This window comes from Phragmites australis, chromosome 12, assembly GCF_958298935.1.
Source record: "Phragmites australis chromosome 12, lpPhrAust1.1, whole genome shotgun sequence".
Classification (NCBI taxonomy): Eukaryota; Viridiplantae; Streptophyta; class Magnoliopsida; order Poales; family Poaceae; genus Phragmites; species Phragmites australis.
Window position 1 is genome coordinate 22514801 of NC_084932.1, and position 17246 is coordinate 22532046.

The 17246-nt window shown below is 40.6% G+C and overlaps 1 protein-coding gene across 1 annotated transcript; it reads left to right on the forward strand.

Moving 5' to 3' along the window:
- The first annotated feature begins 2855 nt into the window (after positions 1–2855).
- LOC133887177 (uncharacterized) lies at positions 2856–4302 on the forward strand. The gene is made up of 3 exons (XM_062327121.1): positions 2856–3470; positions 3575–3772; positions 3932–4302. The coding sequence occupies exons 1-3, from the start codon at positions 2961–2963 to the stop codon at positions 3998–4000; spliced, it is 777 nt and encodes a 258-aa protein (XP_062183105.1). The 5' UTR covers positions 2856–2960; the 3' UTR covers positions 4001–4302.
- The last annotated feature ends 12944 nt before the right edge of the window (positions 4303–17246 follow it).

Genomic DNA, 17246 nt, shown 5'->3' on the forward strand with positions numbered 1-17246 from the left:
GATTCCAAGAGAATCACTGCTGGCTCCTAGAGTATCACTACTAGATGAAGCCACTAGCCGGTAGTGATAAGGAGCATCACTATCGATGGGGGGGGGGGCAGTAGTGATAGTCATAGACTATTACTGCTGACTAATCATTGTCGGCTGAAAAACCGGTAGTGAAAGGGGTTTACCAGCTGGTAGTGATGTTGTTTTCTACAGTAGTGATACTTCTAGAACTAAATAAATCTACTACTATGTAAAAAATAGACAAAGGAGACACAAAATTAGTGACGGGTCGTAACATGACCCGTCAGTTATGATAATAGTGACGGGTTGTAGTTGTGACCCGTCACTAATGATTACACATCAGTGACGGATCATCTAATCCAGTCATTAGTGATGGGTCAAGTTGTGACCCGTCACTAATGACTACTTATCAGTAACGGGTCATCCTAGGCCAGTCATTAGCGACGGAACATCATAGGCCAGTCATTAGTGACGGGTCAAGTTGTGACATGTCACTAATGACCACTTGAGCAAAAGATTTCTAATGTAGTTACAAAACTTTATCTGAACATTTTCGATAATATTATATCGGCTAGGCATATGTTGATGATTAATTTCACTTTACATGTTGCAAAAACAAGATGTGGAGTGGAGTGCAACCCCTACGCAGTAAAAGCCAAATTCTCATCGAAAGAAAAAGAAAATTAAAGGCACAATAATTATATATATATATAGCAAAGTGGAGGAAACATGTATGCATGATTAGGATGAGAAAACTCAGTTTGTTCATGCCCAATCAATCAAAGCATATGTGCTTAATTCCCCAAATTTCAAGCGTAAGAACAAGCTTGATATATAGTTATATTTTTATTTTCATCTATTTTTTCACTTATATTTTCTCACCAAGGGCAGCCAGGGTTTCACATGCCCTACCTGCCATGATGACAGGAAGCAGTGCCTCCAATACCACGGTGGCTCACTACGTGAAAAACAGACAAAAGAGACACGAAATTAGTGACGGGTCGTAATAGTTAAAAGTAAAGGGTCGTAATTGTGACCCATCACTGATAACACATCATCCGTGACGGGTCATCTGGGCAAGTTTCGAACCGTCACTAATGACCAGTTTGATGCAACAGAGCAGAGGAAGGAATTTTAATTACTCAATCATTAGATGTATTAGTCAACCAATTTGATGAAATATTATATGCATTAGCCCATCAACTCATCAATTTTTTATGTAGTTGTGAGAAAAAATAATTTATCCTTCATAATTTATATCAATTATAATCTAGATACTATTAATTAAAATAATAACTAGTTATTAATTAAAAATAATAAATAGCTACATTTATTTGCAGACTATAAAATATGTAGTAAAAGAAATAATGCACATTCAACAATTTATTTATATAGTAAATATGTATGTAGCATGATGCTATAAATTTTTTATTTTTATTTTATTTTTGTCTTATTTTTTCTCACCTCAGTAGCACTAGAATAGAAACTATTGTATATATCTACTCAAGTTTGATGTAAGGTGTGGCGGCTATAGACATAAACACACGTTCCGAAAATGGTGCAGAAACTTTTGAGGCGAGAACTCAATCATCCAAGCCGTTTTTAGCCTCAAAAATTTTGCTGAACCATTAAAAATATTTTTACTCCCTTTGTGGTTAAGCATCAACTTATAATTCAAATTGGTAACATAAACATAGATAATGGGTCATAACGTGACCCGTCACCTATAACTTATTAGGTGATGACTTATTAGGTGATGGGCCACGGTTATGAAGCTTAAGTAATGAAGCTTAAAAGAATTAAATATCCACTTTATATCACAACAACGTGATAACTGAGTTGGTGACTGCTCACAATTATAACCTAACGATTATGACCCATTATTTTGAGCTTTTTCTCACGTAGTGGCTGTGATGGCTCTTGTCCACCCCCTTGAGGCTCTGCAAGATGCAACAGTGCTGGTGATCTTGCCTGCAGAAGTGGTTCGATGCGGTGGCTAAGGTTGTCTGCCTGTCGATCTGGAGGCATGGTGGGACAGTGGCTTCGTCTACTCACTTGCTCGCCGGTGAGGTGAAGCGGTGATGATCATACCCACCTATCAGCCCCATCGGCGCAACATGGCAGTGGCGGTTCCCATCTGTTTGTTGTGGAGGACTACGCGATGATGATGATAGTAGATGTTCTGGCTTGTACATCTGACGACATGTCCTGGAGGATGGCATGATCGCGGGGCAACGGAGGCTGGTGCACTAGCTCCGCCCCACCCAAAGGTGGCAATAGAGCATCGACGCGATTTGGCTAGACCACCTCCCTACTTGTCTCGCTCAACACACGGCGTGCCGTCCGGTGCACCAAGGCACGAAGGACGACATCATGCTCGATGATACGTGTATTTCCGTGACATGGCACGATGCGGCGGCGGCTCTAGCTGATGGTGTGACCGGTCCTTGTAGCACATGCGCTCGCCATGGCAAGGCACAGCCTATGCGTTGGCGTACGATCTCGCCGTTGCGAGATACTGCTGGCCCTAGGCATGGTTGCTGACGGCAACAACACCATGTTAGTGCTATCGTCGGTTCATATTAATCAATTAAGAATACTAATGATGAAGCACAAGAAGACACAAGATGTAGTTCGGCACCACTCAACTTCAATAATTATTGTGTGTATAATTCTGACACCCCCCCCCCCCCCCAAAATAATAAAATGACCACCACCTCCTCCTCCTCATATGTGGAGGAAGGACCCTGTTAAAATGGATGAGCCTCATGTCCTATAGGCGTGGTTTAGGTTGCCCACACATTTCACCTTTGTTAAATATTTATTTAACAAAGGTGAAATGTGTCCATAGACAGACTGAGAGTATATTCAGCGAATGGGCAGAGCCGCCATTCTCCACTCTGCCAAGATGGATCACTTCCTCACTTTTCATCCTCTCTGACTTATCCATCATGGTGAGGATACTATCGCAGGAGGATCTTGATATTCTCCGGGACTTGCCCTCCCTTTATTCCCTTGATTTGCACGTGAGAGAAGCCGTAAGAGAGAAGTTGGTGATCACCGGCAGTACAGGTACTGACCATGCAGTGCCACCTTTCCGGTCTCTATCAATGTTCAAGCTTACAAGTTATGCAATGGCGCTTGTGTTTGAACGAGGAGCCATGCGGAAGCTTCAACTGCTTTCTTTCAGTTTTCGTCTCAGGGACACGAAATATGTTCATGCCGACTTTGACCTTGGCTTTGAGAATCTCACCTCCCTTAAGGCTGTGGATGTTGCAATCGACTGTCACTCTGCTTTTCTTTGGGAAGTGAAGGCTGCAGAGGCTGCCATGAGGAAGGCAACGAACTTGAATCTGAACCTTCCCACCCTTGATGTGACCAGGCATTTTGAAAGGGAGATGCAATGGGAAGAAAATCAAGACAACCTAGAATTGGAAACCATGGAAGAAGAAGAAGAACTGGTATTAGCATACTGTTCCGGCCTCAAATCTATTTCATTCTTTTTCGTCGTTTTCCTTCAGTTTTCTAATTCTAAGTTTCCTTATTTCATCATTTCTTTATGCAGTCTGGGATTGCCAAGATTGGACCATGGGGAGGAAACGGAGGGAGGCCTTATGATGCCAAGACGGCACCCCGCCGTCTAAAAAGCGCAACAATTTGTAGCGGCACAGTCGTTGATTCACTTTCATTTTCATATGTTGACCGTACTGGGAAGCAGCACATTGCCGGTCCATGGGGTGGCCATGGCGGGAGCAATCATACGGTAAGTCAGTGTGAATCCCAATCAATAAAAGTTATTACTTCTTAAGACGAAGCAAGCACATACATACGTGTGTATCTTTGTGTTAAACCTGTGGTGCCGATCACTTACATTATTTTATAAATATTTACTAATATCAAAATGCCTTTTCTTTTCTTAAAGATACTACTTGGCTCTTCGGAACTCCTGAAGTTAGTGGAACAATTGGTTTGGTACCAGACATTGTTATAACGTCACTCACATTAATCACCAATTCTAGTAGCTATGGACCTTTTGGACGAGGGGAAGGTTCTCCTTTCCACACTTCAACGCAAAGCAACGACCGCATCGTTGGCTTCTATGGTCGTGCATTTCTTGACTTATCTTTTGATAATCTATTTCTTGACTTATCTATGGTCAACGCAAAGCACACATGCATGGGTACATTTCTCTATTTCTTTTGATAATCTAGGCTTATCTTTTTTCTTTTCTTGATTCAGTTAATTTTCTAGTACAACTAAATATCTTGATGATAACCTTTTTCCTTTTTTGCAGATTCGTCTTGGGCCATCAGAGTTTATAACCGAAGTTCGCGGAACAATCGGTCCATGTACTCCAAGATACAAAGTTATAACGTCGCTTAAGTTTGTCACCAATGTTGCCAGCTATGGGCCATTTGGTCAGGGAGGAGGAATTCCAATCCACAGCAGGAATTGTTGGTGCAGTGGATGGTCACGGAATTGGTTTGGTTGCGTTATAGAATGATTTCTTGACTTCCATTACATTGTTCCGTTTACAATCGCACTGGAATAAAAAAGCTGAGCTAAGGTGACACAGCACAACAGTGTAAGCTACAACTCTAATAACCTCCACGAAATCGTGTGTAGAGCTTTCTGAGAATATCAAATTCAAAGACCCCTAAAATAACCCTTTTCACGAAATCCACTGTTAAGATCAACTCACATAACAAAGGAGTTCATGAATGCAAGTCGAGCGTAGCTCGGCTGGTTACAACTCCCGGCAAGGAGTTAGACCCGCCCAGGCTCCAATCCGGGCATGTGTGCGGCGCCCCCAGGCCGTCACGGTGGCACCGGTGGGGCCCCTTTGTGGCCCCGCTACTTTAAAAAAAAAAAGAGTTCATGAATGAAGATATAAATCAACAATCATTAAATTGTGAAAATGCCATTCACCTTAGAAGTCCGTATTTGATTTTTGCTTGAAATATTTGGATGCATGCGAATTCCGTTTTGGACGAGCATGGTGTACTGTCTGATCTCCAATTAAATAGAGCATGTCAGTTGAGGAGAGATGCGGACTAGGCAGGTGAAGCAGAAGGTGGGCTTCGTCTGGACTAGTCGACAGGAAAACAGAATAAAGCCAAGAGGAAACCAATGGGGAAGAAATAGATCGAGATTCCGCATACTACACAACACAAGGAGCCAGGACTCATCAGTAAGGAACAAGAGAGAAAAGCATTCCAGGGTTCGGTCTGGCTGCCTTCCATTCCACAGGATCTGGATAGTTGTACCCTTAGTTTGGTGTATTTCACCTGTTTACTATGGAGTTAACAAAAACAAACAAATATTGTGTACTTGGCAGTTAATATGAGGTTAGCTGAGCAATAATTAATCAAGTGTGCAATAAATTGTAAGGAAATTTGATACGTATTTGGGACGTATTGGTTGACCCATCAATGATATGTGTTTTCAGTAGTGTGTGTCAAAATATTTGGCATCATTATAATCTAGAGCCCCCACAATCAATGGTGTAAGAATGTTGCACATAGCAATAATCGATCAATCTATACCATTATAATATTAACCCATCACAATCAATAATGTAAATCTTTTGTTCTTTATTCTATAAGTATCGTGGTAACTTCTAGCTCCTAAAAGTGAACGTGGCGAGTCAAAATATAGTATATAGATAGATAGATATAGATAAATAGATAGATAGATATGAGTGTTTTGCTAGAACACTCAAGCTTGTTGTTGCGATAGAATAATTCATAGTTCATTGGGTTCTTTTAAGTGGGAATGAGAATAGTCCAGCTCTAGTGTGTTGTTGACACACAATAATTATTCAATGTTTACTGGACTGCTTTGGGCGAATAAGAATGGATTTGGAGAATGCAATAACATTATATGGGAGAATATACACGCTTATGAGAGCCAATTGGTATTCATCCACCAAAAATCATGGGAATACATGGCTCCAGAGTGTGTTGAGGACATGTATTCATAGTTTATTGCAGTGCTTTTAGTGGGGATGAGAACATATTTGAAGAATGTGGTAGTTATATAATAGAAGAGTAGACATGGTTAAAAAAAACTAACATACTAGAGTATGACGCAACAATCATGGTAATCTTTTATTATAGTATGCGCTGCACTTGTGGGGGCACCCAATTTTTTTTTTTTTTTTTTTTTTGCATGACAACTAAAGAACAGAACAATTCAAAGTTGATTTTATTGGGAATGAAAATAGTCCAGAGTGTTGTTAGGGCACTATAATTCATAGTTGATTAGATCGGGGAGAGAATAGTCCAGAGTGTTGTTAGGACGGAATAATTCATAGTTGATTAGATTGGGAATGAGGATAGTCCAGAGTGTTGTTATAATAGAATAATTCAAAGTTGATTGGATTGGTTTGTGTGTGCTTGTGTGTGTTTTGCACGAATACTATTTTTTTAGGAAAGAATAATTAAAAGTTGATTGGATTGTTAGAAAAGAATTATTCAAAGTTAATTGGATTGATTTGGGTGGGAATATAATGACAAGAGAAAAGGAGTCATATGGGTGGATGTGATGGGAAATGATGTGGGAATGGTGGCAGCGGTGGCCTAGAACCCTAGAAATGGTGTGAAAATGATGGTGGAGTCGTGGTGGCTGCTAGATCCGTCATGTGCTGCGTGATGCCATTGATGTATATCAATGTCCTTCTCATAACCTCTCGGATTAGGGTTTTGCGCCACCTTAGAAGGAATTCACCACTGGGCCCTTTGCGAAATTTGTAGGTTTTGATGTGCTAGAACTGCCTCCATTAGGTACTATCTTGGTACACATCGCCATAGGCAACTGTAACACAGTCCACGAAACCTTCTGGAGTCTCCTGTTGAGGCGAGGTTGGTGCGGTTGCCTTCAATTTCACGAGATCTTAACAGTTGTAGCTTTGGTTTGGCACATTTCACCTATTTCCTGTGGAGTTTATAAAAATAAAGAAATCTTGCATGTGAACTTGATAGTTGATTGAAGTGCTTTCAGTGGGGATGAGAACATATTTGAAGAATGTGGTAGTTATATAATAGAAGAATGGACATGGTACAAAAAAATTAACGTACCAGAGTATGATGCAACAATCATGGTAATCTTTTATGATAGTGTGTGCTTGCACGAGTGTGGCCACACTTTATTTTTTTGCTCGACCACTCAAGGACAGAATAATTCAAAGCAGATTAGATTGGGATTGAGAATAGTCTAGAGTGTTGTTAGGACAGAATAATTCATAGTTCATTAGATCGCAACCGAGAATAGTCCAGAGTGTTGTTAGGACAGAATAATTCAAAGTTGATTGGATTGGTTTGTGTCTGTTTTGCACGAATACTATTTTTTAGGAAAGAATAATTAAAAGTTGATTTGATTGCTTGGGGTGGGAATGGGAATAGTCCAGAGTGTTAGTAGAAAAGAATTATTCAAAGTTGATTGGATTGATTTGGGTGGGAATATAATGATAAGAGAAAAGGAGTCATATAGGTGGATGTGATGGGAAATGATGTGGGAATGGTGGCAGCAGTGGCCTAGAACCCTAGAAATGGCGTGAAAATGATGGTGGAGTCGTTGTGGCTGCTAGAAGACTCATCATATGCCGCATGATGCCATTGGTATATATCGATGTCCTTCTCATAACCTCTCGGATTAGGGTTTTGCGCCACCTCTATAAGGAATTCACCCCTGGGCCCTTTGCGAAATTTGTAGGTTTTGATGTGCTAGACCCGCCTCCGTTAGGTAATATCTTGGTACACATCGCAATAGGCAACTATAACATAATCCACGAAACCTTCTGGAGTCCCCTGTTGTGGCGGGGTTGGTGCGGTTGCCTTCAATTTCACGAGATCTTAACAGTTGTTACATTGGTTTGGCGCATTTCACCTATTTCCTGTGGAGTTTACAAAAATAAAGAAATCTTGCATGTGAACTTGACAGTTAATCTGAGGTTAGCTGAGCAATAATTAATCAAAATATGCAATAAATTACAAGGAAATATGATATGTATTTGGGACGTATCAGATGACCTATCAACTATGTGTGCTTCTGTAGTAGTGTCTGTCAAATTATTCGATAACATTATAATCTAGACCCACCACAATCAACAGTGTAAGAAATGTGTTATCTCTTTCGTCCTATTAATGTGGTAGAAACAAGCCCTTACGATTAATGTTGAAGTTTTTCTAACCTTTTTTAATAATTCAACTAGCCAAATTTCCCATGCAATTGAGCACAATAGATATTAGTACTTGGTTTTTAAAAAGAGAGTTGTATTTGTTGCACATCTTGCTTGCTTATTGCAAGAAATACTATTGTATTTTTTATACAGTTATAACAATAACTAATCAATTTATACCATTATAATATTAACCCATCACAATCAACAATGAAAATATTTTTTTATTCTGTGAATATTGTGTAATTTCTAGCTCCTGGAAGTGAACTTGGTGGGTCAAAATATAGTAGATAGATAGATATAGATAAATATATAGGCATATGCAAGTGTTTTGCTAGAACACTCAAGCTTATTGTTACGATAGAATAATTCATAGCTCATTGGGTTGTTTTCGGTGGGAATGAGAATAGTTCAGCTCCAGTGTGTTGTTGAGACAGAATAATGATTCAACTTTTCTGGATTCCTTTGGGTGGATGGGAATAGATTTGGAGAACCCAATAACGTTCTATGGCAGAATAGACATGCTTATGGGAGCCAATTGGTATTTATCCACCAACATGGGAATACATGGCTCCAGAGTGTGTTCAACACATATATTGATAGTTGATTGAAGTGCTTTCAGTGGGGATGAGAACATATTTGAAGAATGTGGTAGTTATATAATAGAAGAATGGACATGGTACAAAAAATTAACGTACCAGAGTATGATGCAACAATCATGGTAATCTTTTATGATAGTGTGTGCTTGCACGAGTGTGGCCACACTTTTTTTTTTGCTCGACCACTCAAGGACAGAATAATTCAAAGCAGATTAGATTGGGATTGAGAATAGTCTAGAGTGTTGTTAGGACAGAATAATTCATAGTTCATTAGATCGCAACCGAGAATAGTCCAGAGTGTTGTTAGGACAGAATAATTCAAAGTTGATTGGATTGGTTTGTGTGTGCTTGTGTGTTTTGCATGAATACTATTTGAGGAAAGAATAATTAAAAGTCGATTGGATTGCTTCTTGGTGGGAATGAGAATAGTCCAGAATGTTGTTAGAAAAGAATAATTCAAAGTTGATTTGGATTGATTTGGGTGGGAATGACAATAGATTTGTAGAATGCAATACCATTATGTTGGGTGAATATAGAGATAGGGTTATCAGAACCAATTAGTAATCGTCCATCAAAAGTCATAACGTGCCTTTGGAGTGTGTTTAAGAAATATTTATGCAAAGTAGATGGAGTTCTTTAGGTAGGAATTGAATGAGAACATATTTACAGAATGCAGCTGCAACAGAATGGATTGGTAGTCTTTGTCTACAAAACTTATAACTAGTAGCAAAGTGTGAACCAACGGTCAAGAAAAAAATTACTCCATTGTCTGTGTGCGTGTGCGTGTGCGTGTGCGTGTGCGTGCGTGCATATGTGCGCCTATGTTTCTTTTCAGGAGACCCAAGTGTTGTTAGCATAGATTGGATTGTTTTGGGTGGGCATGAAAATAGATTTAGAGTAGGCTGCAAACTAATGTGGGAATAGACCAGCTTTAGAAATCTGGCAGCGATAGGCTTGTCAGTGTTCTTTTTGACATCGACTGAACTAGTTTTTTTGAAAATGGTCGGTTGAAGCTCTAAATATCCCCTATTTCACACTATTTACTCCACAATGTGTATATATTATTGTTGGTGATATGCCCTAAAGGTGGTCGTGTATGCTCATTGGATCTGCAAGTGAGAATTAATATGATTAAAGATCCATTAGGGTTTAGAGTCATGATGGTCTTTAATGAGATTAAAAGCTCATTAGCGTACTCTATATAAGAGGATGCAGGAGCGATGGGCTCAAGAGTTGATTTCGCCACTAAAACCCTAGCTGTCACCTCTTCCCGAACTCCATGCAAAACCCTAGTCGGGCTCACGATGCTAGCACACCAGCACACAACGTTCCATTCATGTACATGTGGATACCGTGGAGACACTACTGCGATTGCTGCTGTGCTGATTGGCAACAAGGACACTAGGACAAGTTCGACTACTTCCTCATCGCGATTGAGGATGTGGTCGAGGCTTCCTGTTCGTGGTCGATGAGGTGATCGACGTGATTGACTACTTCCTCTACGTGGTTGGAGCTTGTCGAGGACACGGTGCTCGTGGTCAGAGCTGGTCGAGGACGCAATGCACGTGGTTAGAGCTGGTCGAGGACGCACACAAACTTGGATCAGTCTACTCTAACTCTTATTCCGCTGTGCTACGTGTCTAGTGGCAACGATCTATTATCCCCTACTCGCATGGTTTCCTAGTTGAACGTGGTAGAGAAATTTTAATTTGTGCTAGCATAGCCTACCCGTTCCCCACAGTGGTATCAGAGCCTACATACGTAATTTTTGATCTAGATCGGCCACATATATAGATGATATGTTGTAGTAATAGATTAGATCTATTATGTCACACCCGGTTTTAACGGATAAAACCAGATATGGCTTATGTGTGCCCAGGATATTCCACACACATAAGGACGTCACAAGTGAAGTAACAAAAACTATACTTTTATTACATAAATGTTAAACTCTTACAACAATTGACATATATTATCTTCTATGAAGATATCTGTAGCGGAACAGAAGCACTGGTGCCCAACAACACCGCAGGCAATCGATTGGGATACACGTGCCTAGAACATCGCAACCTCGTCTTGATAGTCTTCAGCATCTTTGAAAATTGCAAGTGTGAGCACATAATGCGCTCAGCAAGTGTGGGAAAGATGATGATATGCAAGTTTATATCAAGAATAGGCTAACGCATGGTATATTTGCGTAAATGCGAGTAATAAAAACATATTTGGGACTCAAAAAGCATTAAACAATTATTACGTGAATTTAACTCATACAGTCCAACACCCAGCATATAAGGCTCCCACCTTGCATACCATAACCGTCTAGTACTCCCTGTACTATAACCAAAACCACAACCAAATCTATAACCACAACCCATAATCACAACCCACTAATCATGTGAGGATCCAAGTCTCTCATAACTATGAGCAAGGCTGTTATAACAGTTTTTACACCCTGCAGAGATTGTCAAGCTTTCCCCACGAGTCAGTGAATTCTATGTTGCCGTGTTTGCAAGACACTTAACACACGACAGTGGTATGTCACTCGAAAAGTCACTTCAAAGCTGTTACAAAGTTTCATCCAGTATGTGCATCCCCACTAGGTTTCACCGCCGTCAAAGTGGCATTCACACTACCCAGAAGCCCCCTTCTACGCCTTGTAGTCTCTAGAAAGTTTTCACCATTCCCTTCCACTACACATCTCATACCACTAACCAAATGGTTTTGGCCTAAGCCGTCCCCACACATCCACTCTTCTGTTTGCCACGCACAAAAACCGGAATCCGCTAATTAATAAGGCAAGCCTATCCATATCAGGTTTCGTGGTTGGTACGATATTTCTTGGGTTGTCGCCCCACGAACCGGTCTTTACTTAAGTTACTTAAGCAAACATTAAACCAACATCATGACCATGACAACCACCAAAACCACTTTGCTCAAGGCCTAAGGTTCCATGTTGCTAGACCATTAACAAATTAACCACGATTGTTGCATATGTTCATTAGTCAAGATTATGACACTTCCCAGTATTCCAAAAGCATGGCTAAGAAATCTACCCAACAAAATACCTAACCATAAACCATCTAGGTTCCAAGATATGATAAGGGAAAATCTAGAGAAAACCCTAATATAGGTTACTACCCATCGTCGGTTCCATGCTACCGTCGCGATAGTTCATCGGATCCACGCCAAGCGCCAACAGCCCTGCGACGCCAACGAAGAGCCCGTTGGGGTAGGAGGGGCAATGTGTGGAGGCTGGTGGGGGAGGAGGCCGATGGGGGATAGAGAGAGAGAGAGGTGAGGACTGGGAGGGGGCTTGCTCGGACTTAGAAAAATTATGTGGCCGGCGTGAAGAAATGATCGATAGAGATATAGCCGGACGTGATGAGGGTGAGCCAAAACTAGAGTTCATTGAAAATTTGGGTCCAGTCCAACCTTTACTGCCGATTTTTAATACAAGCCGATAGTGATGACCCTTATCATTGCCGGTTCATAAGCCATGATGCCTAATTCTTCCCGCACGACTTATGAACGAACAGTGATGCCCCATCACTGCTGGTCCTTTAAGAACTTGCAGTGATGGGCCGGCATATATGGCCATTTCTGTAGTAGTGGGTATGAGTCAAAACACTAGATATCAAGTGTGTTTCATGGTTACATTCCCATATATGAAGTTGCTCACCTTCGGTGGGTCAAAGTCAAGCAAGCTTATGGATGTTCTGGTCATGTTGCAAGCATTGAGATGTAGCGACCTTAGTTAACTACAATAACATATGGCACCTCTGAGTTTCCCCATACGCAAGAAGTATCATTTGTGTATGTTGCCTACATTGAGTTGTAGCAACATATATCACTCAAGTGGTCTATGGCAGTTAGGTGCCCCAAACACATAGTTAGATTAAATGGTCATATCATTGTGGTAAACTAGACTTGAGCATGTTTAGCATGAATTTGTACTATTTGAGTATGCATAGAAAATAAATTCTATATACACTTGGTACATAGCATAAAACAATTTTTAGAATAAAAAATACGCTACTATATGAAAGTGCATGTAGGTCCCTAAGTGGGTTTTCGTGATAATGATAAAATAATTAAAGAACTAATAGTTTTATGAAGTATGGACAGGTGTAATTCGATCAAGTGAGAATTTGACGCATGGTGATCCGAAAAAAAGGAAAAAGGAAAGCGGCACATGGATCATATAGTTTTAAATTCATTTATTTTTGAAATTGAGTTTAGGATGCCGTACTATTAAGAGGGATATGAAATTTACTTGTTTGCGTAGAAACATTGCTAAAAAGATATAACAAACCTATGAGAGAAACATCGAGCACAACACTTGCACCTAGGTTAGCCCTAAACTTTTGAGAATGTGCAAATGCGGAAGGTCCGCACTTTTAGGAGTGTCCGTATTTTTTTTGTGGACAGTCCGCAGTTGACCGGAGTTGGGGTTAACTGGGAGGTGCGGAGGATCCGCATTTTCGCAGGTGTAATAGCTACTTTTTTTTGGAATTGAGTATATACACCCCCTCACTCCCTCCTTTAACTAGCTACTGCTTTACATGAAAAAAGTGGACACCTTTAGAGAAAAAAGTATTCTCTCCCATCTTGCTTTAGCTTGAGATTTGCTAAGATTTGAGAGTTTGGTTGGGAGAGTGAGATTTAGTGCTTGTGAGCAAAGCTGCAACCTTTGAGCACTCGTTTTCTTCATGAAGTCGGTGATTTCATGTTTGTTACTCTTGGTGGTTCATCCACCTAGACGGCTAGGCATTGCCTATCGAGCTCCTAATCTTGTGGTGAGCTCCAGAACGTTTTTATTACCCCTACAATTGAGTAAGTAACCCTAGCTTGATCTTTATGGTCGCTTGGGTGAGGAAAGGATTGAAAGAGACACGACTCTTTTCGAGCTCCTCAACGGAGATGTAGGCACTTCTTTGTGAAGTTGCCAAACTTCAGTGAACAAATCCTTGTGCCTCATTTATCAATTTCTCGTGATTTGTTGCATTTACTAGTACCCGTTGATTATTAGGGTTTGGACCCAATCTACTCTCTTGTGAAATTTGAGCTACGACTACTTTGTGAAATAAGTTGAAACATATTCTCTGGTGCTTGGTAATTTGTGGATTTGATCCACGTTGTTATGCATAGGCGTCTACTTGAGTTATCCCGAAATATCTGGAGTATCTACATATTTTTGTGGAACCTCCATAAATTTGCGGAGGTTCCAGAAAAATCTGTGGAGAGTCCGCATATTGCTAATCCGCTGCATTTTAGTTTGTAAAATTTTCAGGTTATACCTATTCACCCCCATCTATCTGACATCAGATTCTTTTCAATTGGTATCAGAGCTTATCCTCCTACAAAGCTTCACCACTTGAAGGATTTGAAGATGTAGGTATCCTCCTACAAAGCTTCACCACCCGAAATGTCTGAAGGATGATCTTTCGACATCGGGTAACGGTGAAGACAAGGGAGATGCAATTGAATTCAGTTATGATAAATTGAATGCTTCTAATTCTTATATATCCGTGCCATCTGGGGGTGCACCTTATTTTGATGGTACACATAATGCCACTTGGAGGCACAAAATGAAATTTTATTTAATCTCTCTTCATCCAAGTATTTGGAAGATTATGTGTACAGGTTTTGAGCTATCGGGTAAAGACAAAGAACCCACACCCGAGCAAGAGTAAAATCTCCACCGCAATGCACAAGCCGCAAGTGTATTGCTTGGTGCGTTGAGCCCTGAGGAGTTCAACAAGGTGGATGGGCTTGAGGAGGCCAAGGTGATATGGGATACACTCGAAGTGGCACATGAAGGCACCACAAGTGTGAGAGAATCAAACATAGAGTTGCTTGAAGGAAAATTGAGAAGATTTGTTATGGAAGATGATGAAACCCTACAAGCAATGTATGACCGCATGATGTTGCTAGTAAACAAGAGTAGAGAGCTTGGAAGTGAAGAGCTAGATGACCACAAGGTAGTGCGAAGATTGCTAATATCTTTTGCACCAAGAAATTCCACCTTGGTCACACTTATAAGAGAAAGAAGAGATTTCAAGAGGCTCACACCAAGTGATGTGCCTGGTAGAATTCTTGCTCATGAGCTCATGGAGGAGGAAGAAAATGAACTTAAAAACCTTGTCAAGCAAAGATCAACCTCCAAGAATAAAGAAGTAGCATTCAAGGCAAGCAAAAGCAAGCAATTTGAAGAATTGAGCTCAAGTTAAGATGAGAGCTTCGATGACAAAGAGATTGCTTTCTTTGTAAGAAAGTTCAAGAAATTCATGAAGAAGGGTGGTTATAGCAAGTACAAGAGAGACATGCCCAAACAAAGAACATCCAAGAGAGCTTGCTATGAGTGTGACGAAGTTAGCCACTTCATCGCTGAGTGTCCTTTCAAGAAAAGCAAGGACAAGGAAGACAAGAAGAACAAGTCTTTCAAGAAGGACAAGTACAAGATCCACAAGAAGAAATATTCGGGTCAAGCTCACATCAACAAGAAGTGGGACTCAAACTCCGACTCTGACTCCGATGATGAAGGGGTCACCACCATTGCCATTCGCTCCTCTACAACGACAAAGTCACTTTTTGGTGACATGAGCGACGACGATACTCCCAAGTGTCTCATGGCATAAGGGCACAAGATAAAATCACAACCCAAGCTCCTAGACAGCGGTAGCGAGAGTGATAGTGGTCGTGAATCTTTGCTTAAAGGTTTAAGTAAAAATGACATGTCTAAGTTGAAAGAGCTAATGAAAATAATAGAGAGTTAACAGGAGATTCTCGAGAAGCAAGAGGACTTGCTCATCCTTAAAAAGGAGAGAAACCTTGAACTCGAGGAGCTCCTTGCTAAAGAGAGGAAGAAGGTTGAGTTGACCAAGCAATTAAGCTTGGCCAATGAATCTTTTGCTAGTCTTGAGGGTAGTAATGTCACACTTCAAGAGAATTTCAAATAGTTGGATGAATCTCATAAAGCTCTTGAACTGCAATTTTATGCTCTTAAGAATAGCACTCCCACCTCTAATCATGCAACTTTACTCTCTAGTGCTTCCACTAGTAATGGTTTCTCTCATTGCTATAATGTCGATAAAAATTCTTGTACTACTAATGTTTAATCCTTGCAAGCATTACAAAATGAAAATAAGATCCTAAATGCCTTGGTGAAATATGGGTGCATCAAGACATACAAATCCAAGGATGCACTATACAAAACCATTAAGGCCAAAGATAACAAACAAAAGAGAGGCCTTGGATTTGATATGCATACAAGCAAACCAAGTGAGTGTGTGGTGATAAATGGCAAGGAGTGCCTTAAATTCATCAAGGGAGGCAAGCAAGATGATATCACCACACATGCCAAGCAACCCAAATACCATGCACTCCAATCTACTTTTTATGCATCTTATGTTTTGAAGAGGAACCACCGTGGTAAAGTGGTTGCTCTATATTTTGATGTCCGCACAAAGGATCGAGTTGTAAAAAGGAATGTGTGGGTTCCAAAAGTGCTTGTGACTAACGTTGAAGGACCAAACAAATTTGGGTACCTAAAAAAAGCCTAAATTTGTTTTGTAGATATACTCCTCTGGTGGATCAAGTTTGGTACTTGATAGCGGATGCACAAATCACATGACCGGAGAGAAAAGCATGTTCTCATCATTTCAGGAAAATGAAGGATATTATGAGAATATTGTTTTTGGTGATAATGGGAAAGGAGAGGTAATTGGTTTAGGTAAAATTGTTATCAACAATGATCATTCTATCTCAAATGTGTTGTTAGTTAAATGGGGAGCATATCTTAAGACTAACGAATGTTTCTTTTGAGAAAGATAGAATTTGTAGTGTGTGTCAGGCGAGCAAGCAAGTTGGAGCTCCTCACCCCGCCAAGAATGTGATGACAACCACAAGTCCATTGGAGCTTCTTCACATGGATTTATTTGGACCAATTGCCTACATAAGCATTGGCGGTAACAAATATGGCTTAGTTATTGTTGATAATTTTTCTCGTTACACTTGGGTTTTCTTTTTGCACGATAAGAGTGAAACACAAGCCATACTCAAGAAATTTGTGAGAAGATCCCAAAATAAATTTGATGTGAAGATCAAAAGGGTGAGAAAGCGACAATAGAAGTGTTGGGGAAAAATAGACTAGCCTGAGGATAATGGTTGGTGGTCGCTATCAAAGGTCCCTCTAGAGCCTTCGGCCTCTGGACTCAGCAGGAGGCCCCATCCTCGGAGGCTGCTAATGCCTTCGGGCCACCTCTCCGGCTCTTACACAGCCTTCCGAAGACTCAGAGCTACAGCAAGTACCCACAGAACCTCCGATCTCCGAACTCAATAGGAGGCCATGTTCCCAGAGGCTGTGGACCCCTTTGGGCCGCCCCTCCGGTGCCCATGCGGCCTTCCAAAGCCTAAAGGCGTGACCAGCCTCCAGAGATAATATTAGGAAAGAAAGGACA

Excerpts from the sequence above, each read along its gene's own strand:
- LOC133887177 (XM_062327121.1), top strand. The coding sequence starts at position 2,961 with ATGGTGAGGATACTATCGCAGGAGGATCTTGATATTCTCCGGGACTTG. Across the intron at positions 3,471-3,574 it reads TGGAAGAAGAAGAAGAACTG|TCTGGGATTGCCAAGATTGG; the intron begins GTATTAGCATAC and ends TTCTTTATGCAG. Across the intron at positions 3,773-3,931 it reads ATGGCGGGAGCAATCATACG|ATACTACTTGGCTCTTCGGA; the intron begins GTAAGTCAGTGT and ends CTTTTCTTAAAG.